At 45.3% G+C, this 27,959-nt stretch overlaps 2 protein-coding genes across 5 annotated transcripts in view; one reads left to right on the forward strand and one right to left on the reverse strand.

Annotated features, from left to right (window-relative positions):
• LOC140218509 (cytochrome P450 3A14-like) lies at positions 1-27,846 on the forward strand. Of its 2 annotated transcripts, none has more exons than XM_072288280.1 (13): positions 1-3,505; positions 3,797-3,849; positions 6,101-6,197; positions 7,519-7,635; positions 8,625-8,713; positions 16,646-16,791; positions 17,754-17,869; positions 20,085-20,226; positions 20,606-20,766; positions 22,883-22,974; positions 24,539-24,682; positions 25,918-25,994; positions 27,410-27,846. In XM_072288280.1, exons 1-13 carry the CDS (start codon positions 3,320-3,322, stop codon positions 27,424-27,426), a joined length of 1,437 nt encoding a protein of 478 aa, XP_072144381.1. In that variant the 5' UTR covers positions 1-3,319; the 3' UTR covers positions 27,427-27,846. The 2 variants fall into 2 exon arrangements, with proteins under 2 accessions (XP_072144381.1, XP_072144380.1); XM_072288279.1 differs by having other exon boundaries at positions 2-3,505; positions 25,918-26,080.
• The window catches only part of LOC129385062 (uncharacterized), a 254,450-nt gene that overhangs the window by 8,786 nt on the left and 217,705 nt on the right, over positions 1-27,959 (reverse strand). The window contains exon 1 of one of the 3 annotated variants that reach the window (XR_011894793.1): positions 22,162-22,814. The exons of the other annotated variants lie outside the window; for them this stretch is intronic. The gene's annotated coding sequence lies outside the window, so the exon portion shown is untranslated. Of the gene's footprint in view, positions 1-22,161; positions 22,815-27,959 lie in introns of those variants that run through there. 3 annotated transcript variants of the gene reach the window in all.

Here is a 27,959-nt window from a genome sequence, read left to right on the forward strand (position 1 = left end):
ATATTCCGTAACTTACTTTGTAACGCTGTTTGTATATACGGTGGTCTCATGTCCACAGGTTTCGCTTCTGCATCATGCAATCATGCGTGTTCATGTATTGTAAAAAGAAAAGAAAAAACTACCACAAGCAATAAACTGAAGGAGTCAAGGTCCTGAGCTGCACACTCTGAAATTCCCATTTTTTATTCACTGGCCTCTGTGTGTCGCCCATTCCAGCGTTCATCGTTCACGTGTCATCAAATTCATGCCTTCTTGCACAGTGCACAGTATAACCTGTATATTTGACGGAATATGATTCTGTGGCTACTAGCGAAAGAGAAGTCAATGTTGTATATAAGCGTCGAACTTCCTGTAAAGAAATTGAATGGAATAAAAGAAATGACTCAGTTGTGTTACAATGTAAACTATGTTGCGTAATCTCTGGTTTTATGTTCTTGAGGTCTTGTGTAATTCGGCTGTAGAATTAGTCCTGTCATTACCCTCCGTTTTTTTTTAACCCAGTTTAACCTCGTTTTTTTTTTTTTGGTTGGGGAGTGATGTATTGTAATGTTAGTCCCTCTAATGCCTACTTCTTGGACTTGTTTTTTTTGTAGTTTCTTATATTCACTGTCTCCTGTTGTCGAAGTATCTAAAGCTATGCCTTCGATGGGTTCCTTTGGCACGGAATTTCATAAAGTAACACAGATTACACAAAGCCGTTAAGAGGAAGCTTTATCTCGGGCCCAACTCCGACGCGGCCTATTCAAATACATGTAAAATGCAAAAACGTTTTTCTGAGATCACCCGTGAACCGATTTTAATGAAGTTTGTTGCATGTGAGAAAGAAAGTTAGATTCTAGTGACTGTTGAAAGCGGAATTTCGATTTACGTCCTGAATTCCGTTAAAATAATTTTCAAATATTCGAAAGTTTGAAAAAAATAGAAGCACGAAGTTTACAAATTCATAGCTCTGCATCAAAAACAGATATCGCGGTTCCGTAAACGGCATCCATTAGACCATTAAAAGCGGACAATTTCTATATGTCATTTTACAGCTTACGTGAATTTATTACGTTGTGTACAAAGGTTCTGCAAAAGCTGTATATACATATTACTGTGTTTTTTAGATTCATGTGTAACATATCAATTTTGTCCGCTTTAAATTTGCTATTACATGCAATTCACAGAATTGTATTATCCGTTTTCGTTGCTGAGTTATACAGTTGTAAACCTGATAGTTTCGTTCTTTCTGAAAATTTTCGATTTTGCAAATTTTTAATAATAAAATAAGAACCTAAATCAAGAATTCGTAACAAACAGTCACTAGATTTTAAGTTTTTCTTTTAAATGCAACAAACCTCGTCAAATGTGGTGAAGTGGTTGTCGAGAAAAACGAATTCTCCTTTTACATGCATTTAGATAGGAGCATCCGAGCTAAAGCTTCCTCTTAAGTCTTCGCGAAAAAATACACTCGTCTGGATCGGCCAACAATCTAGACTGATAAAGCCGTCGACACGACTTATCGCAAGTTTAGTGTGAAAACAATCGACGCTTACAATAAGACGGCGAAGTGACTCTGGGTTGATCCGAAAAGTTGGCAGAGCTTCTAGCATCTCAAGTGGAGAAAAAAGGATAGAAAGAGAATGAGATTAATGAAAGGTGAAAATGTCAGCAGTGCTATATATGCAAGGCTTGCTACTTCAGATAAGCTGTTTGAGATGGCATGGAGAAGATAATACAGGATGAGGAAAAGACGAAAGCAAAAATAAAAAAATAATAATATTTAGGCAACCAAGAATAAATAATTGAAACCCAGATTACTAACAAAAGTTCGTAAAATGTGTTCTAGACCTGACAGGGGTAAGTATAACAGCAGGGACATCGCGGCTCGCATTGCGTCCCCACTTCTTTCACGAGGCCCTAAAAAACCATTAGCCCTTCCTTATTTGTACAAGTGTGCTAAGTAAATTCATTGATATTGACCGCATGGGGCTATAGCAGAGACAGTAGAGCCACTATACTACTGCCTGATCACAGGGGGGAAATGCGTTTTTTGGAAAAGTATGAGTAACTTCATTGCCTTTAAAATGCCGCTGGAGGCATACCAGCATGAAATCCTCTTTATACATTACTATGGTTCACGCAACTATTTCACTTCCTGTTATCTCTTTGGCTAAGCGAATTCAGTGCGCACTTCGGGATGCTGAATTTCTATGAACATCCGGTTAGATGATTTAGTAATCTGAACGTATACTGATAACGGCGGAAACAACATTAAAATGTTATTTGTTAACCTGTGAACATAGCCACACAAACATAATTAAAATACGCTTGAGTACTTACCTACACTTCAGCTTTACTGTAAAGCAGTCTTACTACTGATAAAGATTGATCACGCGTCTGGCACGGTCATAACTACTAAACCAATTTAGGGTAGATATCGCGTCTGGTAACGGTTATATTATTCATATCGGCGTGTTTTTGCACTCGTAAAGGACAAGAAACACAAAGTGACAGACACGAGCTTTAAACTTCCAACTGCGTAGGATGAAGTTCGTGTACCAAACATGATATGACGTACTTCCAGTTTGGTTACTGCCCATGGAGTGACAGGAAAAAAAAAACACAGAGCAGCTGAATCAGTAGGACATGACGCTAACACGTAGGGAACGCACTAAAAGCCTAAACGTAGGCAACACGCAGGACTGATACATGCAGGACTCGAAGGACGCAAGACACAAACAAAATTAAGTTGGAAGTTCACGCAAAAAACAGACGATATGGATTACTCCACTCGTTCAAGTTATATTGCATGACTTAGTGCATTTCACAACACTGCATAGTAGGAACAGTGCAAAGAATGTTTTGTGGTGTATAGCAGAGTTGAGAAAGTTACCGTTTAATTTTTTTTTTCATATCCTCAGCGTCTGCTCGCGAGAATAAAGTATGCAACGACTCTTGATTCATTAAGAACGAGGAGATGGCAGCATGAATTATATAAAGACTAAACACACGTGGATGATATTTAAGAGGAAAAAATGGTGTGACGCAGGTCACACTACGCGTAATAAAAATTACCGATGTAATATCATACAGCAAAAATAATGGATGTTAGGAGAAGGGAAACGCTAGCGAAGGTGACGGAAGACTAGATAATGCAAAATTCTTGGCTTAGACTGCAGTCGGCTGACGCAAGATTACGTAATTAGATATCACTTTGTATGACTGAAAGTATCTGTAAGAGAAAGTGTCGTGATCTTGTATGTTGTCGAGAAAGGGAAAGAATGTCAATATTTTGTTTATGGGCTGTGTTTGATAGAGACTATTGAGACGGAAAAACATGTATCGATATCTTCGAGTAAATAATTTTAATCTTGCCAGAGACTACGGACGTTTCTTGTATTCTGCTGCTTGCATTTCCTATTGTAGGTATGCTGCAAAGAACAGGAACTTCTGGAAAAACCAGAATGTCCCCCATGAAGAGTTCTCGTTAGTATTTGGACCAGCTAGAAGACTGCTGTTACAGGTAAAATTGGTTTCCCGGCATGCTACAGCGGCGTTCAAGTGCCAAGCGTGCGCGAGCTCTTGAGCACCGACATATGTGGATATCGGCTCTGCTGATATCTTGTAAAGAAGCGGTCAGCCTCTTTGAGCTATTGCGCGACAATGCTAGCTTGCAATATAAAATAAATATAAAATCACAAACGGCGAAAAAACGGGAACCTAATAGAGTTATGGCAGTATACGGACAAGTCTTTCGACTATCACATGTGACTGTGCATGATTGTTCACAAATATTGACGCTTCAATTTTTCAGCCAATGGCCTTAAGTGACCAGGAAAGATATCAGAAGATGGGAAAGCTCTTTGGGTAAGCTTATTCATAAATATAGACAAAGACGCATAGGTAGCATTGGCGTTTGTCATCGCGTCACTTACAGAGCATACTTTGCTGTTTCAATGTGGTTTTTGTACGTCCATCCAAACTCAACATCAATGTTTGTAGCAAACGATTTGTTTTCTGTGAATCAAACGTACAACCAGTGTCATTTTATTCGCCTGTTTACAGTTACACAATATTGACATTGGTGTTCTCATATGATGCTTCCCAATGCACTGTGGAAAGATTTGACGGCGATAACAGGCAGAGTGACGTAAACTCTGCTGCATCTTTACCGCGCAAAAAAGAGATCAAACGATAGTTCGAACACGATTAACTTTTTTGACGCAGTGTTGCACAATATCAGCGTTCGATTTCGTAGTCATTTGCAGAAATTGTTTCAGCACATTGTGTTTGTGTAGGTGCCTTCCCTAACGAGTGTATACGTTTATATGTCCGTGAAGCGTTATGTGCTACAACCGTTTGGTTAAAATACATAAGATGAGCATGTTTTATAGCCGTTATAACCTCTAACAAGGCCCAACAACTCCTTTTGGTGGCGAATAATGTATCGGAGTTCTGCTTAGTTTCGTCCTGCATTGGGCAAAGCTGGCATTTGGGAACTATCACCTGCGACGTTAATGTATCAGCAAGTTTTGGGAACAGTTATATTAAAATTTGCCCCCGCTAAAAATTTTTCTTACTGCGCCTCCAGGGCCATGTAAACAGGGTTTTACATAATGAGCCCTATAACGTAAAACTATTTCAATCTGTTTTTATTCTATTCTCCTGGCGTCAAATTCACGTAACCAACAATGCCAGCGTCGGGAGGCGACTCGCAGCGTTGTTTGAACAGGCCAATAAGACGCTCATCTTGTTTGTAGGAGGTCAGTTTTGTATGCTTTCAAAGTCTTACTTGACAGGTTTATGTTATATAAATGGCTGGCCACAGCCAAGGAACATGCAGAAGTGCAGAGGTTCTAGGTGGGGCCGGGCTAGCATAGCCAAAGGAGATAATCTGATGAGGAGGGTGGTGCCAGCGTCTGCAATTGGCCCGATTATTCTTAGCTTTCGGTGCCCGGTAGAAAATTGTGGTGGCGTGCAACGGAAGGGTAAAAACGCAGCTAAAACGGATCACCAGCGAAGAAAATTTGGCAGACCGATATCGTGTGCGTGCTGACACGGCTCGGAAACGTTATACTGTCAAGCAATATCTTTTAGGATACTGCAATAAATCTATTCTCCATGGCAGCTCCGAGTAGTCAAGACCAGAGCGATCGACGGGCAGGCATCTTCTGTTCATTTCAGAACGGTGCAGTCTCCGGCTATTCCGAAAAAAAAAAAAACACGTATTGTGCGGCATATTACTGCATCTTTAATGTGCACCCGTCACTGTGACCTGCTGAGTGTTCGCGGTTTTGTGACGACGCGTGACAGACAGGGACAGGTAAAATGGGTGCATCCGGAAAACTTCTGACCAATTGTGGAGGGCTGATTGCCAAATGGAATAGTAAAAAGTCTGGAATAACTGCACCCAAGGGGTGGGTGAAAACAGAAATTAACGTTAATCAAATGCGACTTCACTATTTCGCGGCGTCAATTTTACAAGGGCAGCATGTACCGTAAAGCGAACAATAAAAAAGTGAAATAGCGTAAGTTTGTTGCTTATTTATTAGAATAATGTGATTTTTTTTGTGCGCGTCCACCTAGTCAAGTACTCCACTCACCTGAAGAGGCCGAGCGGGGCTTTACGTCTGAGACGATACATAAGAGAGACTGCTAAAAAACACCTGGGCTGTATATATTCACAAAAACGTCTTACGCTGTAAGTGTTCGTAAGAAAAAAATTCAGCCAATCCTGACACTGTAGATATCATTAGCGAAGCCTTCTCGCCAGTGGCAAAGAGCACTTACAAACGAAAAGCTTTGCGAATTCAACCCCTCATACGTTTCTACGCAACTATAACACACTATAGCATTACACGAATGCAAAAATAACTGCGGCGAGACTTGCCTTATGCGTCGAAGGACAATGGGAGTTTATCATTCGAATTTATTTAAAAAGGAATTAGAAGTATTGTGCAATGTGTTTTTTACGGTACAAGAAGATAGTATAACGCACCACTGTGCTTGATCTAGTAGCTCTCAGGTGCCTTGGTGGTTCTATGATATGCCATTATATGCGGACTTGCAAAAGCTGCAGCTCTAGGTCTGTACTTAATGCATGTTGATTTCAACGCAGCGTCTACGAAGGAGGCAAACCAAAACTTGTGGTAGCTGAGCCGGATTTGGTGAAGCAGGTTCTCGTGAAGGACTTCTTCATGTTGCCAAACCGAAGAGTGGGTTGACTTTACCTCTTGTTACTTCTCAAACGCATCAAAATTAGCACGCATCATACAGCAGAGTCGGCCGCACCAGCGACAGCGGTAGAGTTGTTACAGCAGAGTCTGATGCGTCTATCCTCGTGTTTGCCGCCAACTTATTCAAAGCAAGACTCATAAGCGACGTTCGATCATAGCAGCGCGAACTAAAACACGCGCACCAGGAAAGAGACACACGGGGACAAGCGCTAGTCCCCGCGTGTCTTTTTCTTTGTGCACATGTCTCAGTTCGCGCTCCTATGACCTCATGATGCAAAACCAACTGGCCCAATCTTTCACCTCATAAGCGCAATCTGAATAAAACTATAAGAACAAACGCACAATAATCCAAGTGCAGGAAACTTGATATATGCGGCCTTGATCAAGCTTTCTTAATAAAGGTGGGTCCCCTGCCGAAACGTCGAAAATAAATTTATTGTGTGTTTCAACGCGGATTCCTTCAAACATTGTAACAGTTGCCAGGAACTCCTATTATTTGATATATATATATATATATATATATATATATATATATATATATATATATATAGATATATATATATCAGCTAGAATTAACAGTGTGCTAAGAGGTAATGAAAGATGTATACGTATAGTAAGAAGGGGCTTCGCTGTGGGATCGGCTTCTTTGAATGCGCTCTCTTGAAAACAAACACAATATACGGCGCGAAGTCATGATATTATCGCACTTGGACTTTATACGAAACATCATGGCGACACCAACGGTGACACTGATGGCGGAAATGCGCCTAGAGTGTCCATATATTGTCACGGCAATAAAGATGCTGAAGTGAATCGTAAATTTTAAAGCATATACTTTTAAATAGCGTGGCTGAAGGAAACTTGTCTCGAGCGTAAGTGACAGGAGTGATAACCGAAAATATTGCTGAAGTGTCGTAATGAGCTGACGATAGCGGCTGTACTAAAAAGCGTTTCAACTTATTCATATAGAACAAGAAAAATGGCCAAATTATGCCATCTTTTTATTGATTTAAGTAATTAACGGGAAGTTTGGCGTCTTTATTGGCGCCGGCTACTGCTCTTCGGATGCCAAGCAAAAAATAGGAGCACTAAAGGAATGAAAAGTACCGGAGACGCTCAGCAGCTTTGTATAGGTGTTTTAAAAATAAAATTGCCCGATACCAGAAAAATGAAAGAAACGTATATTGAAGTTCGCGTTCGAATTTCGCTTCTACTCGCCGAATTGAGCAATAATGTATTATTTTTCTCAGGCTGTGCTGTTCTAGTTTTGTATTAAAGTGTCGTTTCCATTCGATTTCAGACGCACGCTATCTCCGACCCAATTTTCGACAACATGATGGCATTGGCACCCTTAGAAATTTGGAGAAAGACCAGGCCAGCCGTGAGCCCCGCGTTCTCGACGGGGAAGTTGCGAAAGGTACCGCAGGAGTGCATTTCGGCAATTGTACTATAGCTACGCCCAGCATCGTGCATCAGCGGTTGTAGTGGGGCTCACACTATAGCAGCTGGCTACGCCATTACAAAAATTATAGAAATTTCGTTGTGTTTTTCGTAACCTTTTTATTGCCTCCGATAGGCTTTTTGTTGAGATGAAGTTCATATGAATACTTCAATAAATACCATTCATTAGCTTTGCGAGGGCAGAACTCTAATTCTCGGTCACGTCATTCTTGTTCTGAATCGAGCTAAAATGAAGTACGTGCGGTGTCTGCCAAAGGTTTTGAAGACACTCTGCGAGCTGGGCTTTCGGCGCCATACATTTGCACCGACGCTGAGGTGCTTAAGAAACGTTGTCACCTACCGCGGTGGCTTAGCGGCTGTGGTGTTGCGCAGCTAAGCACGAGATCGCGGGGTCAAATGCAAAGACGCTCGTGTTTCGTGAAGTGGGGGCAAGTTAAAGATCCCCTGGTGGCCAAAATCGATCCGGAGTCCCTCAGTATGGCGTGCCTAATAATCAAATAGCGGTTCTGACACGTAAAAAAAAACCCAAAATTCAATTAAGAAACGTCGTTACAACTTCACCATGATGATCATGCAAACTATCTGTTTATGCCTGTAAAATTAGTGTTCTGGTCGACGCTATTACAATGCGGCTCATGTATTATTTTTTTCAATAATGTTTCCAAGATCACACTCCGCGCCGCAGAATGTGGCTGCATAATTTAGGAGAGCACTGAAAACTAGCATTTAGTGCAGACAGAAATGGGCGAGGCGCGACTTCTTATACTTTCGTTTTGCTGCTTAAAGCCCTGAGCTGCTGGCATTCTTGCTATTCAGAATGCCGCCGTTATGGCCACAGTTCGGAATTGCACCTCTGGTAGTAATACCGGAAAAAGAGTTCGAATAAATTCAGCTATACAAAAGCAATTTACATAATGATTCTGTACTTAATTTTTTTTTTTGCAGATGAATGTTTTAATTCAGGACTGCGCGAGGGCTACCTGCAAGCACTTAAAGGCAGCGGCAGAACAGCAGCTCGACGTTGACGTCAAGCAGTAAGTATTGCGACCGTAAAGTTCCTGCTTTATTATCGCGAATAACATTATTGTCATTGTCAGAGCATCTTTTTCCGGCTATTTATCTAACCGTTTTCGTGGGCCGATCCCGAAGATCGTACACTCTAAAAACGTGTGCTGATCCCACTGATAGTGCAGTTTAAAATTAAGAGCCTAACCTCGTTCACGGCGCTCTTCGATACAATAAACAAATGCTTTGAAATGTTATTTGCATTGTACTGGAGAAGAACGCGCGGCAGGCACTGCTTCGAGAAAGACGACGACAACGTTTTGGTTGAAAGCCTTGTGTCTGTGTTGCCGAAGCTCTGTGTCCTCTCGCTACGTGCTCTGCTATCTGAGCGTCTAATCAACCGAACTATAACGCATCTTAACATCTGGTGGAGGTGCGGGGCCCTTCCCAAACCTGGAACTCCGCAGCCGGACGCTCCCTACCGTTTCTGCTATGCCTCAGGACGCTGCGCAGCCCGATCCTCCCATGGCATCGCCTGTCGTCTGCTCCGGTGCTCTCCGCCAACGCGATCCTCCGGTCTTCAGCGGCGACGACGACCATGACGTGGAGGATTGGCTCTCGTCATACGATCGCGTGAGTGCTCACAACAAGTGGGATCACAAAGCTAAATTGACTAACGTCATCTTCTATCTTTCTGGAGTCGCGAATCTCTGGTTCCGGAATCATGAATCCAACCTTTCCACCTGGACAGCATTTACCCATTTTTTCAAAGAAGTCTTCGGTCGCCCTGCTGGGCGCAAGCTTCGCGCAGAACAACGTTTGCGTGGTCGCGCTCAGCAAAAGGGTGAAAACTTCACCAGCTACATTGAAGACGTAGTTGAACTTTGCCGGCGCATTAATCCCACCATGCCCGACTCTGAAAAGATCAAGAATGTAATGAAGGGCATAGAGGATGACGCCTTTCAAATGCTCTTGGCGAAAAATCCTCAAACGATTGACGAGGTCATTACACTGTACCAGAGCTACGATGAGCTCCGCAAACAACGCCTTACCACGCGCCGCGCTGTCGCGCCGCACGACACGGTTTCGGCTTTAACTGACAGTTCTAGTGCTGCTTCCGCCCACTCTTCGTTCCTCGACCAAATCAAGCAATTTGTTCGCGAAGAAGTCGCGCGCCAACTGTCAATGTTGCCTGCTACCCAGTTGTCTGAGTCCTCTTTGTCCCCGGAACTGCGACGCGTCATCCATGAACAGGTCAGCGACGCACTACCTCTCGCTAATCAGCCACCTTCAGCGACAGTTCCGCTTACTTACGCTGCCGTCGTCGCCAGGCCAAGACCTCCGCCTGAAGTTGCGCATTACACGCCCTCTAAGCGGCTTCTACGCCTCGCCTTCTGCAGCTGCGAACTACGTGCCCAGAAGCGGCATCTGCGCGCCTCCGCAGCCCCTACGCCCAGCTCCAAACTGTGCTCCGCTACCTAGACTCCCTGTTGATAATCCCTGGCGTACCCAAGACAATCGGCCGATCTGCTTCGCGTGTGGCTTTGCTGGACACGTGGCACGGTTCTGCCGCCGGCGAGGTTGGTATCCTCCGGATACTGCGAGACTTCAAGGGAATGCTCCTGACTCTCAGTCCCGCTATTCACCAACAGTTCCGCACTTCGCTCCTTCATCTCATGTTCCCAAAGCTTCAACACTCGTCGGTCTCCATCTCCCCGTCGACGTTCCCTGTCCCCCATCGTCCGCCGCCCTCCGGCTGTGGAGGAAAACTAAATGGTGCAGTTCCGGAGGCAAGAACTGCGATCTCTTCGAACTGCTCAAGCCCTCGTTTATTCCCAACGAACGTCATTGAAGTTTTTGCCGAAGGTATCGCCGTTCACGCGCTTGTCGACACGGGTGCCGCAGTGTCCGTCATTGCCGACCAGCTTCGCCGTACGCTCCGAAAAGTCGCCATACCGTTTTCTGCCATTTCGCTACGCACAGCAAGCGCTGATCCTATTGAGCCCTCAGGAACATGTACCGTTCGTGTCGCCATACAAGACAGTTTATACCACATTGAATTTGTTGTTCTTCCCCGCTGCTCTCACGCCATCATCCTAGGATGGGACTTCCTCTCATCTCATCACGCTATTATCGATTGTGCCCGTGCAGAACTTGCGCTGACTCCATTCTGCGGCAGTCTTTCTGAAGATTTGCCTCCACCTTCCACTCGAGTGTTCGTTGCCACCGCCACTGATATCCCTCCTTTCTCTTCCGCCCTTGTACCCGTTTCCTGTGCTGCTTTCTACGATTCCACAGTTCTTTTCACGCCATCTCAACTTGCTGCACGCCGTCATCCCTTCTTGCTTCCCTTTGCCCTCCTTCCCTTTCGCCAGGGCTCCAGTGCACTTTACGTTTCGAATCCGTTTTCGTGTCCATCAAGCTTACATCATGGCGAGTGCCTTGGTTTTGCGGATGAATTCGACACGAGCTTTGTCTACGATGTACCTGATGACTCGACTCCTATTCACGTTGACGCCATGACTCTCCCTGTTTCTGCGCCTCCGCCTGCATGTGAGCGAGAGTTTGCTCCGTCTATTGACCCCAACCTCACTCCGAGTCAGCGCACGCAGATCGTCGACCTTCTTAACAGATTGCGAGCTTCTTTCGACCTACAGAAACAATGTTTAGGCCGTACCTCCACAGTCGTTCATCGCATCGACACCAGCAGCCACGCGCCGCTACGCCAACGTCCATACCGTGTGTCCGCGACGGAGCGTCGTGTCATCGATGAGCACGTAGGAGACATGCTCCGACGCGGCGTGATACAGCCATCACACAGCCCTTGGGCTTCTCCGGTAGTGCTGGTCAAAAAGAAAGATGGGACAATTCGTTTTTGTGTGGACTATCGACGACTCAACAAGATAACCCGGAAAGATGTATATCCTCTTCCCCGTATCGACGACGCACTGGACTGCCTCCAAGGCGCTGAATTCTTTTCGTCCTTAGACTTACGATCTGGTTATTGGCAGGTCCCGGTGGCTGATGCAGACCGTCCGAAAACGGCATTTGTTACGCCTGATGGCTTATATGAATTTACCGTGATGCCCTTTGGCCTCTGTAATGCGCCTGCAACTTTTGAAAGAATGATGGATAACATACTCCGGGGCCTCAAATGGCAGACATGTCTTTGTTATCTCGATGACATTGTCATCTTTTCCCCGGACTTTTCTTCTCACCTGTTCAAACTCAAACGCGTGCTCACTTGCCTTGCCGATGCTGGACTCCAGCTCAACTTGAAGAAGTGTCGCTTCGCCGCCCGGCAGCTAGTCATCCTTGGCCACGTTGTTTCGAAAGATGGTGTGCTCCCAGATCCAACCAAACTCCAAGCCGTTGCCGAATTTCCAAGACCAAAGACCACAAAAGAACTCCGCAGCTTCATCGGATTATGCTCCTATTTTCGTCGTTTCATCCGCAACTTCGCCACCATAATAGCGCCTTTGACGCAGCTTCTCGCGGGTAACCACGACCTCGTGGCTTGGCCGCCAGCTTGCGATGCCGCATTCACGACGCTGCGACGTCTTCTAACCTCACCCCCCATACTTCGACATTTTGACCCAAGCGCACCGACAGAAATACACACGGATGCCAGTGGCGTCGGCATTGGCGCTGTTCTTGCACAACGACAGACTGGTTTCGATGAATACGTTGTTGCCTTCGGTAGCCGCGCACTCACGAAAGCGGAAGCAAACTATTCCGTTACAGAAAAAGAATGCCTGGCTATCATTTGGGCCATAAATAAGTTCCGTCCTTACCTCTACGGTCGCCCGTTCGACGTCATCACGGACCACCATGCACTCTGCTGGCTGTCGTCCTTGAAAGATCCTTCAGGTCGCCTCGCTCGATGGGCGCTTCGCCTCCAAGAGTATGATATTCGAGTGCTGTACCGCTCAGGCCGTAAACATTCGGACGCGGATGCCTTGTCTCGCTCCCCAGTGTCAGGCCAGCCCAATTATCAGAAAGTACGAATATGCGAGTCCTCCCTCATCGCCACGGATATGCTTTCGGAGCAGCACAAGGATCCATGGATTGTTGCTATGCTGGCTTTTCTGTCAGACCCATCAGCGCCTTCTACTGGACGTGCGTTGCGTCGCCAAGCACACCACTTCGTTGTTCGTGACGGGCTCCTGTACCGCCGTAACTACCTCTCGGACGGGCGCAAATGGTTACTCGTGGTTCCTCGGCATCTACGTTCGGACATATGTGCAGCGTTTCACGATGACCCGCAATGCGCACATGCAGGAGTATTCAAAACATACGCGCGCCTGCGAATTCGTTATTACTGGCGCGGGATGTACCGATTCGTCCGCCAATATGTCCGTTCCTGCCTCGCATGCCAACGCCGCAAGAATACCCCTCATGCCTTAGCTGCTCCACTGCAACCCTTGCCTTGCCCAGGACGGGCCTTTGACCGGGTCGGAATTGATCTTTATGGACCCCTTCCGGGTACTTCAGATGGCAACCGCTGGGTGATAGTGGCGATAGACCATCGTTACGCGGAAACTTCGCCTCGGCCCAACGCATCTGCGCAGGATGTTGCCGGGTTCCTTCTGCGTAACATCATACTTCGCCATGGAGCCCCCAGAGAGTTGCTGAGTGACAGAGGCCGCGTCTTTCTGTCTGATGTTATAGAAGCCCTGCTCAAGGAATGCAACGTAATTCACCGTACTACTACTGCATACCACCCGCAAACTAATGGCATGACTGAGCGCTTCAACCGCACTCTTGGCGATATGTTAGCCATGTAACGTCGCATCTCACCAAACCAATTGGCACCGAATTCTCCCCTTCGTGACGTACGCTTATAATACCGCCACACAGACCACTACAGGATTTTCCCCGTTCTTTCTTCTTTACGGACGCGAGCCTTCGTGCACAATGGACACCATCCTTCCGTATCGCCCTGACACAACGGAGGCTACTATCCTGTCCGAAGCTGTTGCACACGCGGAAGAGTGCCGAAAGCTCGCCCGCACATTTACTTCGGCTGATCAGCAGCGACAGAAGCACCTTCGGGATATTCCCTCCTCTCTGGCACCCTATGCCCCTGACTCACTAGTCTGGCTTTGGGTTCCCGCTACCAGCCCTGGACTTTCACCAAAGCTTGTTTCCAAGTACCAAGGTCCCTACCGTGTCGTCAGTCAAACGTCTCCTGTGAACTACTTGGTAGAACCCCTTGAGCCGCCTTCCGATAAGCGCCGCCGAGGGCGCGAAATCGTGCACGTTCAGCGGCTCAAGCCGTACTTTGATCCACCTGTGCTATCTTGCCCGTAGGTCGCCGAGACGGCTCCTCTTCTCCGGGGAGGCAATTGTACTGGAGAAGAACGCGCGGCAGGCACTGCTTCGAGAAAGACGACGACAATGTTTTGGTTGAAAGCTTTGTGTCTGTGTTGCCGAAGCTCTGTGTCCTCTCGCTACGTGCTCTGCTATCTGAGCTTCTAATTAACCGAACTATAACGCATCTTAACAGCATATTTAGTTAACGCAGATGGATCCCGCTTGATTTTTTTATTTTGCTGTTCTTTTTTATCTAAAATGCAATCAAAGTTAGCGTTTTGGAGTTACTAAGAGGAAGGCAACGTAAACCATGGCATAGACAACTATTTTTGGTGACATTTCTTAACCTGTTATTATATATTTCCTGATTACAACTTCGTTTTATTATCTTTTTTTGCGCAAATTGAGGAATTTGTTGCTACTTATTAATTCCTGAGTCTTTGGTTCACCGCCTTGCTCGAAGGACTTTCCCAACCCCGCTCCCGGGGCTGAGCCAAGCGGAGGCGGTGCTGTTCAGACAATTGCAAACTGGTTCCTTACTCACCCCAGTGTTAATGAATCATCTGTACCCGAAAGTATATGCGAGTGATGTGCGTCGCGTGTGTCAGCGGGAGAAGGCCGCCCTGACGCACATCCTATGGGATAGCACCAAGTTCCCCGACGAAGCTTCGACAAGTACAACGATTCCGCCGCGACTCGCGGCTGCGGCGGAATGCTACGACCACGAAAGCCAAACCTGGGCCGTCCACTCTTGAAAGACAAAGGCCGAGCGAAACCGGCGGAACGTTGCCCCTCAGGGCGACCGACCGCGGGAGTAACACGCGCTGGAGTTGAGTAGAGACCACCCGCTGAGAAGGCGTCAGGGCGCGCGTCACGGCACCATTTAGTCATGGTGGCGTTCTGCAGGCGACTAAATGAAGTTGTTTCTCTCTCTCTTTCGAAGAGGGCATGTGCTGCATCAGGGTCATTCCACAGATTAATTTCTGTAATGCTGCGCGCGCAATTTGTAAAATAGAAAATCCTCACGTTTGTCATTTTTCTGTACATTTAGAGTGCTATTTGTTTAATTTGACCATTTATTGCAAGTCATATGTACTAAAATATTTTTAAGATACCGAAAAGCAGGCACATCAATCGTAAGTTGAGTTACTTATGTGCTCATACTATAAATTTGGAAGTGCGAAATAGCAAACAACAAACGAGAAAAAAAAAAAAAGCGGACAGGACATGCACATGCACCATTTATGCTTCCGTTGAGTTGTCTACGTATGTTGTGCTGCGCTGATACCTTTGCAGCACAAAATGCACGCAGCCCTGTGCGGTGCATGTACCGCTACATTGACTTGTTAAAATCGTTTGCTGTTAAGGAAAAGGTGTAGTAATCTGAAACATCAGGCTTAAGTTTGTCTTCCCTAAGTATCTTACCAGTTCTAACTTAAGCAGCTGATCAGTGAAGGAACCGACTTGACACTCCAGGGTTTTCTGTTGTCTATTCTCAGGCCCAGGTGAAAAGAGGTGTCAAGGCTATCCCAGCCCGAATCATTGAAAAACAATCTTCCATCCCGTGATAATGATTGCGGAAACACGGAGTATAAGTAGACGTGTGTATCGTCGGAGAAAGGAGTTCAGGGCTTGAAGGATAGCTAGAGGTCAGAAGGCAGCGAGGATGGCCGGGACTCAGCTAAGGATGGTGTCCGGCTTTGCACTTGAAAGCAATATAGTATAACGCTGATTTCTGACTATTTGTTCAGCCTATGCACCCTAGATATTTGAAGCATCTTTACTTTCTTCACGCAAGTGCGCCAAGGTATCGGAATAAATAAACCTTGTGCAGACCTGCACTTTCGTATAGTTTGATGGCGCACTGACCGGCTCCATGACATTCGGCGCTTCAGTGGTTCCGGTTTGACCTGGACTTACGAAAAATATCCGTGCTCCTCGTGAAATAACTGTCGCATTCGTGTACATATAGAACAACCACAGTTTGGGTCAGTCGCCTTGGCACAGTAGTCTGTGTAAGAAGACTGGTCACGTCGGATAAGCTTAGTAGATTTGTTCACCTTTGAAGACGTACAACACAGCTGGAAAACTATACACTCTCAATCACTTATCGTTTTCTGTATTTATAGTACAATAGTATGTAGCAGTGCTAGCCTGGCAGCTGTTTGAGGCAGAGCAAAGAAATGACAAAACGAAGCAAGACACCTGAAATAAATACATGTCAGGGGAGCAACATTATCTTCGCCCCAATTAATTTAGAACGTCGAAGTAGAGCAGAATTTTCTGGCTCACTGAACAAAATTGGGCTCTCTATTTCTGTCTATACGCAGGCACACACGCTCCCTCTACTGTCTATTTTTTTATCTCTCTCTCTCTCTCTCTCTCTTGGGACTACGTACTTCATTCCAAAAACGTTGTGGGTGGATTGCTTCAATAGCTACAGAGGTCAAGCACGTCGTAACTACGCAGACGATTTTCGTTAACTACCGATTCGTTCTTTTTATGTTTATAGAAGTAATTTACCTTTAGCGGTAGCGATGAGTGGCACTCAGCATTTCTAATAACCTTTTGATTTAGACGAGTAGCATCATTTCGATCGCTCCTTCGAAACACTTTCGAACGCACTCATGTTAGTTATTTGACAGGTTTTACGGCCACTACTCGCTGGACGTGATCGCGAGGTGTGCGTTCGGGACAACGCTCGACTCTCACACGGACGCCACGAACGAGTTCGTAACGCAGGCTAGGAAGGCGTTCTCGGCGCGGGTGTCATGGAAAGTCCTTCTCCTAGGTAAGTATTCTTCCCTTTCATGAGGACTATGGCTGAAGCGGGCGTTTTATGAGAACTTGCCCACTGCTAGAAGCGATGGAATATATTTGTGTCGTGTCGATTGTTTTTGTTTGTGTGTGTGTTTGCGTGCGCCCTTTTAGCGAGGTTATGTCCCACGATGCAATACCGTAAATGACGACGGTAGCTCCGTAGTAGTGGTGTCTTGGTGTGTCGGCTTTACTCCTTCACTTTTCGGTCGAACACTCCAGTTTACTTGACTTCATCTGTCAGCTTCTGGATGATGCACAACACAAGACAAATCTACAAAGATCTCTCTCTTCTGAAGAGCTTTTGCCGTTGGTCGGTGCAAGTTGATCAGTTGTGAAAGACGTTCAAAGAGCAATAAAGGTGGTGGGTTATCAGAAAGCCATGCGTGAAAATAGCCCACGTTTACACGCGCTCTCACATTGCGAGCTTGTCACACGCAACAGCTATTCGTGATCGTCTGGCATCTCGGTGGTCGCAGTGCATGGTATTTCACGTAGTTCGACGTTCCAAAGCAATACGTAGGCATGCGAGGGCTCCGGAGCCCTTTTGATTACGTGTAATTATTAAACTTGTGCTAATTTCCGATTACGCGCTTTTTCATCCCCCCCCCAACAAGAAAAGTGGGCAGCAAGGCTATGACATCGGCTACGACAATAGCCGGCTAGCGGTCTTGGTCAGTGCTTCCACAAAGTGAGCTTATGAATCTGGGCTAGCTAGAATTTAAGAAGTAATTCGCGTACTATGCAGTTGGTTTGAAAGAAGATCCACCGGTAAAGCGGTAACGGCCGGTCAATAAAGGCTGTTCTTACGAAATAAGGCCTTCTTGAATTGGGTGTCAAATACGTAGCCGTATGGGCATCGAACATTTAGAAAATTTCTTCTCAACTTTTGCACCTTTCATTTGACGACATCTAACCACTGTTTCTGATTTCCAGTGCTCTTTCCTGAGCTGGTCAAGTATTTGAAGCTCAACATATCGAGAGGCGGTCCTGCTCAATACTTCAAAGAAGTGTGCCAGCGCATTATCAGTGACAGACGCGAGAATGGCAAGGTTCGTAATAATATTTGAATTACCATGACTCACTCGTTGTGGCTGACAGCCAGCCACAATGTCCACACCTGTAGTCATAGACGCGGAGGTTTTTATCTCTCAATCCAACAGCTGACCTCCTCACTCTCATAAATTAAAAGAAATTATGGGGTATTACGGGCCAAAACAACGACATGATTATGAGGCACGCTTTATAGGGGGGAACTCCGGAATAATGTGACCACCTGGGGTCTTTAATGTGCACCTAAGTCCAAGTACGAGCGCGTTTTTGAAATTTCGCCCCGATTAGAATGTGGCTGCCGCGGCTGGTGATCAAACCCGCCACCTCGAACTCAGCAGCGCAACGCCATAACTACTCGGCTACCGCGGCGGGGGTCTTTTATAGGCTGAATTTTAACAGTTCTTAACACCACCAATCTGGGAGCAGATTCACGGTAGTATCAGGCGTTTCGCTCCACCGTTATCGCACCATAAATATAGAAAAATTCATATTTCGGTTGTTGCTAATTATTCAAGTGGGCAGGCTACACGCAGTGCAGCGCTTCACTTCACCGCAACGCAGGCTTGTGGGCGCAGACAATTGGCTTCTTCGAATATGCAGTCCTGGACTGTCCGAAAACCGTCCATGGCTTCCGGTCGGACGAGCTCTGTCAGAAGAGCACGTCACAGTCCCGTGATCCAGCTGTCAGGGACTGTCCGAGGTTTCACTCGAAAGCAGCGGGACCGGGAGTCACCCTCCGGGCTGCCCTCGTCAACTCGTAGCTGCTCGCAAATAACGCCACTACTCAGCGGATTCATTAACTGTGGCCTCCGATATGGTGCAGCCTCGCAGGCCACGTGACTCACACAACCGGCCATAGCGCTTGCATAATGCAATAGCAGCCTGAGCGCATAGAAGGTGTCTCAAAGCGCAGTTTACGGCGCACTGTCGCTCTCCGTGCCGCTTAACCGCTGTAATTAAGCTAGCTCATTGCTTGCAAAATTTAATCGGAATTCCCACACTTGTACTCAAAATCGCGATCTTTCCACGTCGCTATCACGCAGAAAGCGCCCATCGATATCCTCAAAGCTCGTGAGACCGTCTACAAGACGGCCGACGGGTATCTAGGACAGGGCGCGTGTACACCGTCTATTAATCCTGCACGTCAAAACGCAAACGCTCGAACTTGGCAGCAGAAGGGATAATCGGTGAAGATTCCATTGTGTACCAACCAAACTATCAGCGTGAAATAGCCACGTCAGATATGATATGCTTTCTCGCACTCCAGCTGAACTCACTTGAAAAGCGAAATTCACCTTTTTACTACACATACAGCAATGACCATGACAGATTTAGCGAAGCGCATCAAGAAAAGCAAGCTCGTATTCTTCTGCTCGCTTTGCTTGTCTCCAAAAGAAACACGAAGATGCGGCATTTTCACGGCTCATCAAAAGCTAGCATGATGGCACACAAAGCGCCGATGCGACAGACGCGATAGCCGAGTGCACAATATTTACCGCCTGGAACGCGCAAAGTACGCAGAAGCACACGACTCCTTTCACAACAAGGCGGTAAATGCCGTGCGCATGCTTTTCAGACAGCTGCTAGCTGCTTGCACTGGTCCAAGTAAAATCTGCTGAGAGCTCGGAGTCTCTGCGGACAGCCCGCGACTTCCGGTCCGCGACAAACGAACGCAATTCTAGCAGCCCTTGGGCTGGTGGGCGAAGCTTCCAAAGCTGTCCGAGCAACATCGAATGCGGCACAGCAGTCCCAAGCAGTCCAGGACTGTCAGGAACTGTTAATCGAAGAGGCCTAACGTTACAGACAACATGACGCCATGCCTCCAGGCGTTACTGCGCTTGCGCAGTATCGCCTGGAGGCGCAGGCAGTAACGCCGTACTCCAGGCGCAGTACTGCGCCTGCGCAACTTTGTTTCGATGCGCAGCCGCTCGCTACAAGACGCTCCGCGGAGCACAGCCACCCATTTCCGTGTTTCCTCTAAGTGCGAGCAACATAGTGATTGTGTGCTATTGCTTTTCTTGCTGTGTTTTGTGAGTACTAGCAGTTTTTTTCTTCGAATGATTGACGACGTCTGGGTTCTACATGATTTCGGCTTTTGCTATGCTTAGAAAGTCCACTAACAATGCCGGCAGCAAAACACACTATGTCTGCATGCGGGAACAACAACGTTGTTTACACAATCCTACGCCTCACTGACATTGTGCCTATTTTCAGCGTCAAGAAGATTTCCTTCAGCTTATGATAGACGCGCAAGATGGCAAGCTGACTGCTTCTGAAGAAACTCCATCCGACCTGGAGACCAAGATGTTCGATGTTGGAACGGATACAAAGCCGGAGTCCACGATTTCCACAAAACGTAAGTGCAGCTACAGTCCCAGTTTGTATTTAATTTTACTTTTCCATTAAGTGTATCATTGCTGGATAGCTATTTTCTGAATAATATTAGTAAGACATGAAACTTTAACGAAACATTAGAAGCTTTAGCTGTCATGACAGCCTGGATATCTTTCCTTAGCCAGTTGAGTTAACCTGCCTGTGGGGCATTATTACGCAACAGAATTATCCTCGAGGTGTGAGAAAAGTGATTTGCCTCAACAAAGCTGGTCATCCTAAAGTCTTACCATGAGAACCACATTGGGAAATTGTGCGTGAAGGCTTGTGTGAGCAGTTTTCAGCACCCACATCGCGAGTTTTTCGCAATGAATTACACTCAACACTTTAACTCTTGCTTGCAGGTCTCACTGAAGTGGAAGCAATGGCCCAATGCGTGCTCTTTTTTCTGGCTGGCTTAGAAACCACTTCTTCGACCTTAGCATTTGCCACGTACCATCTTGCTTTGAACCCTGATGTGCAAGAGAAGCTGAGAAAAGAAGTCGACGAATGCATGGCGGCACACGTAAGTAGTTTGTGAGTTTGGGTGATCGACCAGTACTTGAAAATACAGTGACTATGGCAAAAAGCTACACCGGTAACTGACTAAAAATGATAAATATTGTCTTATGTTCTTGCCCTTCAAGTGAAACTTGGCGTAATACTCAACAGAAAAGCAAAGCTGCGATGAGTAGGGTATGTCACGGAAATAAAAAAAAAGGAAAAGAACCAAAGTGATTGCCACATAGATAGGCAAGCGAGCCGACGAAAATGCGAAATAAATGTTGGTAACATGAGGTACTGGTAACCGTACTGCAATAAACAATTTTTCTTGCTTTCAGAAGACACAGAGCTCACCTCTAGCTGCATGATTTGCTGGCAACGTTATTTATTCTTGACGTAAGGAGAGATAAATTAGAATACGGCAGGAATATCGAACACTGAAAGGGCCCCATGACGAGGCTTTCAATATGGTGTAAATTTGATCACTTTTATGTCAAAGCCATCAGTGTACACATCTAGTTCATCGAGTGAGTCTATAGAGTGAATAAGCTTTTTTAATTATAGGGTTTTACGTGCCAAAACCACTTTCTGATTACGAGGCACGCCGTAGTGGAGGACTCCGGAAATTTCGACCACCTGGGGTTCTTTAGCGTGTACCTAAATCTAAATACACGGGCGTTTTCGCATTTCGCCTCCATCGAAATGCGGTCGCCATGGCCGGGATTCGATCCCGCGACCTCGTGCTCAGAAGCCCAACACCACAGCCACTGAGCAACCACGGCGGGTGAGTGAATAAGTTAATCTAGGGTGTTGACTAGTGCATCGACGCACTTGCAGGGTACTCGAATATGATCTAACGAACTCCACCACAGCAAGCTGGGCATTTTGATTTCTCTTATGCAATGGCGCTTACACTACCTGCACCACAGAGCGCATTTGAATTAGCCAAGGCGAGAGGGAAATCACAGCCAAATAAGAGCCAATGTTTGCGAAATCTGCTCAGCAGTACTTGTAACTCCCAACATTTAGCTGCATTCGTGGCAAGAGGATAGTCCAAGTGCCCCAGAAAAAAGAATCGTGTTCTCGAACAACTAAATTAACGCGCAAGTACTCGCTTTGCGCCGAGTGAAGCAAAGATAAGTGCACAATGATGAATACCAGTAGTCCGAGCTGAACTGCGCAAAGCGAGTTCTCGCGCGTTAATTTAGCTAGACACTTGAATTTAAGAACCAGATTAGTTTGCTTGTGTACTTAGACCCCTTTCATTTGTGCGTGCTCAGTCAACTCTATCAAAAGATTCAGTGAGTGCAGCGGTGCCAGCACTTTTAATAAGCGCCTTACTGTTAAGGCAAGTTTTGCTTCCTTCTTTTCTAATACGAATCAACATCAAACACGAATCGCATGTACGGGTACTTACGTGCAGTCGACCGATTCTTGAACAGTACTGCGTGAGAGACGAATAGCCGACCGGTCAGCGCCTTCTAACCGCTCGAAGCGACACGATCAGCCTGGAGTAGCGCATGCGCACCAAGTTCCCTCAAAGTCGTTATCTCCAGTAAGCCGGGGAGCTTGCACCGAGTTGATCGTGCCAGGGGATGTGTCGTGCTGGTGGAAAAAAGCCTAGCAGATGAAACTTGGGCTTCCAGGGAACTCAGTGCGCATGCGCTCCTCTTGCTGATCTCATCGCTTCGCGCGGTTAGAAGGCACTGACCGGCCGGCTAGTCGCCGCTCGCGCGGTACTGTCAAAGAATCGGTAGAGTGTAAACAGGTCAAATTTACGATCAACATCAAACGTTAATCAGGATATCCACCCTAGTAGACACATTACGTGTCATTACTCAGAGGTACGGCGTTTAATGTCTGCATACGCTTTCATTATGAAGTATCTAGCGTAAAACTATTTGACTCGCTATCTATATTTACAAGCTATCTATACTATGTTCGACTAGCTATCTTGTTCTCTGTCGAAGAGTCCTGAATAGGAAGCATTAAAATCTGAACATAAACCTTTATATGTCTTTGACGCATTGCGCTAACGTATAGAGAACATATATATATATATATATATATATATATATATATATATATATATATATATATATATATATATATATATATATGTCTGAATAATGTTGCAGGGTCCTGAGCCAAGTCTGGACGTTATATCAAAGTTAAAGTACCTGCACTGCGTTGTGTCGGAAACACTACGCCTTTATCCACCTGCCACAAGGTAAGTATTTCATGTTAATTGCGCGCAAGGAACAGCCGCATTCTTGGGGATGAATTTGTAAATCTTTTTGTTCACAAAGTATTCTTTGCGATCAGCCGGCCACTTTTGCTAATATCCAGGACTGACCGCAAGTTCCTGTTAATAACAATTTTACCGTAAAAGCTTCTTATGAATACGGATTGTGAATAGCCTAGTCCATGCCTTTATGAAACGTAGCAGATACAGGTAGCACTAGTGTTTTTTTCTATGGCGCCTTCGCTTATATTCAAACCGTACTTCATGCGCACGCATTTAATCTATTTTAATCCTGCCATTACATGAACGTTCCTAAACGGCAATAAAAAGCAATAGTAAAGAAGTTTTAACTGACGGAGCATTCTTTGGTGATGTCATTTTCATTCATTTGAATATAAAAAACAAAATGGTTTCCACGGCGGCCGCATCTCGATGGGGGCGAAATGCGAAAACACCCGTGTACTTAGATTTAGGTGCACGTTAAAGAACTCCAGGTGGTGAAAATTTCCGGAGCCCTCCACTACGGCGTGCCTCATAATCAGAAAGTGGTTTTGGCACGTAAAACCCCATAATTTAAAAATTTAATAAGAAATGGTTTATTAATAATGGCAGAAATTGACGGCCACGCTTCCCTTTTATAAAAAAAAGAAAATTGCTCTAAAATCTGAACGCTGGCACATCAGCGAGCCGTCACGGATTTTCACGTGTTTTCTCGTATTCGGGCAGCTTTGGCGAATGAAGGATTCTCAAAAATTTCCAACTTGAAAAATGTTTTCATTAGGATCAATATAGTTGTTTACCTGATAAAGGAATGACTATAGCCGATGATACGCTGCCGAAGCCAAGACGTTAAGGTGAACTGGCGCGAACATTACAGGGGTGGCTTGTCGCCACCGGTCTTTTACTTTCGCGTCTTTACTGGCTTCTCAAGTCTCCCATCACAATAAGCATGACGTTTTTACTATTGCAGGAGGGCAATTTATCAACGCAGACGAGATTATGATTTTTCTTTCATGTGCCTTTAAGAGTGATTGTTCCAAAATCTTTTGTTGCAATTTAACTATGCAACCGTAAGGCTGCGTTTTCGTTCCCACAACCACGATATAAGGCTGGTCTTCAATAGCATGTTAATTTTTTGCCTGTAGTGCATCCTTTGCATTCTCCATTTTGAAAGTTTGTGATGTTTTGCGACGAAAACGTACCAGTACAATTTATTGAAATTTCCGTGCTACTGTGAATTACATTTGAGACATTTTTTTTCTCAATATATTGATGAATATTATAGATACTCTTAACACGGGAGGCAAGAAATAAAGAAAGCGACTACATAAATATGTAGCATAGAGAGCGAGTAGTCGCATTCTTCACTTTTCTACGTGGTGAATTATTTATTACAGCCAGTTTATGTTTCTATAGGAAAACACACTTGCTCGCCTCAATGTATCGCGCCTCATCGAATGTAATCCGTATTGACAAATCAAATTTGCGTTGGAAAACATGCAATAATGACTTTAATGTTATTTCTTTGTGATTTTTGGCACACATTCAGGCTCGAACGCTACGCGGTCGAGGATTACGTGCTCGGTAAAACCGGCATCAAGATTCCCAAAAACAGCTCCGTCATCGTTCCCATATACGCCATGCATCGCGATCCTGCTGCATTTCCCGACCCGGAAAACTTCGTGCCGGAAAGGTAAGGGACCGATGCGCAAGCAACAATTCTATCCAGTTTTCTTACCTGTTTACCAAAGGGAAACACCGCTACCTATTTGTCGGTGTTCATACGTTTCTCTGCATTCTTGCTGCCAACACCAGTGGTCAGGTATTCTGGAACCATTCAATGAGTTGCGCGTACGCCAGCGTCAAGTCAAGCAATAAATGGCAGCTTCTCACTGTCTCAACGCTTTTACGTCGCTCTATAAGATGCAGAGTAACGCAAGATGCAGTGCGCATCAGTGAACAATTATTCTAGCATGGTTTTTTATTTATAGTATCTTTAGTATTTCTCCCGCAATGAATCGTTCCCAACTAGACCAAGTTGTCGTTTTTTGAGGCTTTCATCCATAGTGTATTTTATTATTGGAGCTAATTATATGGAATGCTTCGTGGGACACCAACTTGTTTTTGTGTACTTGAAACATTTGCTGTTGCCGCTGGTTGCTGCCGGTTCTTCCATGAAATAAAGCTGACAAAAACGGCAATCTCTGTCTCATTTCTTGGAAGAAGCAGCAGTAATTCACCCCCCTCTCCACTTTTTGTCTATTTTTCGACGTCCTTTAACTTACTCTACGCGTCCGCTTAATACTCTCCCATTGGGGGTTGAGGAGAGTGAGTCATCCATAAACGCTGTTATTTCCTTGACGAAGACAAGCGTCCTTGTCGAAACATTGGTCACAAGAACGTGTGTTGTTCGCCCACTTGAAGCCTAAATCTTAGTTTCTCGTTTTGCACTTATTTAACAAACTATTACCGACGCTAAAGATTTTCAAAATTTCTTGCGTTTTGAAGGCTGCAAAAGAGCATCTTTGCATTGCCGAAAAGGCTTTATTATTGGTAGAAAATGACCTTCAGAAGTGTGAAAGCGACGCATTCAGACCGATCTAGTAACTCTTGTCACGAGTTAACTGATGTGAAGTTTTACACTCTAAGTAATGTTTGGAATTGAACAGGATCTCGTTAAACTCGGCACGCCTCGTTTTGGACATGCATGCTAACATTTCACCAACTGACGCGATCTTGAGTCACAGGTATGGATGAAGATCTTTCTCACTGGTGCTTGTTTTTTGCGTGCCAACTCTCATAAGCTGCAATTGTGACAACTCAAGACAGTGATTACGAAACTATAGGCTTATAGAAGCCTTCACCCTCGCTGGCAGTGACGTTAACGAAAGTGCCTCTATCTGTTTTTTTTTTCGTTTCAATTTTCAGATTCAGCGAAGATAACGTGGAGTCGATACAGCCGTACACGTACCTTCCTTTCGGAGCTGGGCCAAGGAACTGCATAGGTATGCGCCTGGCGCTGCAGTCCGTCAAGTTGTGCTTGATTCACTCCCTGCACAACGCGCAATTCGTGCGCACGGAGCAGACAAAGGTATGGAAGTGTTCTAGAGTCCAGTGTAGCCGGATATCCACAAATGTTTCGGCCACAAGCCTTTCAATGTCAACGAGCACCCAAAGGCAGGGATTCCATGCCAGAACAACCAGAGTTTCGCGTGGTCGTGAGCTGGAAGTAAGCGTTAATTCATCATCTTTCGCAACTATTTAAACTATGTAAGTTACGAACCGAAATTGCCGTTCTGAATCTGTGCTGAAGCACAGGTTGTGCATGCGACGATGCTGTACTTTTTGTTTTCTTTTTGTGGCCGAAAGTTTGCTGGAACGCTTGCCAAGATTCGGATATGGGGGTTCATATAAACGGCAAAATATTGGGCAAGAAGATGTCATGAAATGGAGTTTAATTCTAAACAGCTTCTCTAAATCACATTATCACATTTTCTGAGTTGCACTTTTCCCATTGCATAGTCACATGATCTAGAGGAAGTGTAGACATGACGCTTCGGGCCCCGTACGGGTCCCCTGATCGCAATGAAGCTAGGCACCAGTATGTTTCCTGGCCAAACACACGAGTTTTCGTCGAACACTTGACTGCAAGATTAAACAGTAGCGCCACTGAACCATCCAGAGCACTGACAATAGCCACCCCACGCACCACGAAGAGTGCTTGCCGAGTGCGACAGTTCCTTTTATTCTGCTCGGCTTTTCTTTTCTTTGGTTGCATTCACCTCGTAAAGTCGTATTAAGTCATGGGGATAGGTGTATGCTTAATGTTTTAAGCTCTGTAAGTAAAAAAAAAATCACACTGTCTGAAAGTGCGGCAGTACACGCTGATCGTCTAATACGCATAAGACTTCATCTGTATGGAGTTCTTTTGCTTCACGTGGCCCGGATTATTTTTTCCTGTTTTGGTGGTAAAGTTATCCGCACCATCATATCTTGCCTGGACTTTAGCTTGTTTCAAATTTTATTAATCATTCGCGTGCACAAATGGTTAGTAAAATTTGAAAACGTCTGATCTCGCCTAAGGGATTACACTCAAGGCACCAACCAAAGGCACCATTTTTGTTGCAGTACCTTTGTAAATGCTAATGCTCTCAGTGTTATAAAAAAAACTCGCTAAAAGCAATTGAATAATGTGCTGTGTACGTGGATATGCAGTATCAGTCAATAAAACAATGGACATTATATTTTTAGGCATAGTACCACGTTCCAGGCACAAGGTAGGACCGTAAATAGTATCGCTTTTCTAGAGATACACTGCAACGTACGTTGGGTGCAACACTTTTTAAATGGGATGAATGGCAGTTTGAAATCGGGCTTGTTAAAATAATAAGACGACAGCTGTCTTTTGCCATCGTTGCAGGTTCCAGTGCAGCTTAAGATTGGAATTGGAGTTTTGACTGCAGAAGATTTTACGATCGGAGTACGCAGAAGACCAGCGTGAAACATGTGCGACAAGTGATTTGAAAATGAAACGAAACTTTGGTGCGCTCGAAATTTGAAGCAGAACAATGTTCCCAAGGATTCTGAGCTGGGGTAATTGGCTTACGTACAAAATGGCGAAGCTGTGCAGACGACGGGGTGGGTGAAACAGACAAAACAATGCACTGATTCAGGCCGAGTCACTCATAGGTAGCGTTGCTTTTTGTGTCCTATGCCGTAAATGTATACCGTATGAATAAAAAAAAAATCTGTTGATAGTCCGCGCAATGTCGTGTCTGTTTCATGAAGACTCTTTGTCTGCGCTGTTACGCCATTCTGAAAGAAATCTGTTCTGAGAATAAAGAAACTATAAGGGGAGCGATGTGTTGATGCTTTGCGTTCCTGTATAATGTGTCCATAAGGTACCACATAGAAAGCTCATGACAAAGTCATAATTCACTGCCCCCCACTCACTCACACACGCTCACGCA

Source organism: Dermacentor andersoni, chromosome 5, assembly GCF_023375885.2.
Source record: "Dermacentor andersoni chromosome 5, qqDerAnde1_hic_scaffold, whole genome shotgun sequence".
Lineage (NCBI taxonomy): Eukaryota > Metazoa > Arthropoda > Arachnida > Ixodida > Ixodidae > Dermacentor > Dermacentor andersoni.

Coding starts and splice junctions, on each gene's coding strand:
- LOC140218509 (XM_072288279.1), top strand. CDS start 3,320: ATGTATCGATATCTTCGAGTAAATAATTTTAATCTTGCCAGAGACTAC. Junction 3,506..3,796: donor CTAGAAGACTGCTGTTACAG/GTAAAATTGGTT, acceptor TCAATTTTTCAG/CCAATGGCCTTAAGTGACCA. Junction 24,683..25,917: donor GAAAACTTCGTGCCGGAAAG/GTAAGGGACCGA, acceptor TTCAATTTTCAG/ATTCAGCGAAGATAACGTGG.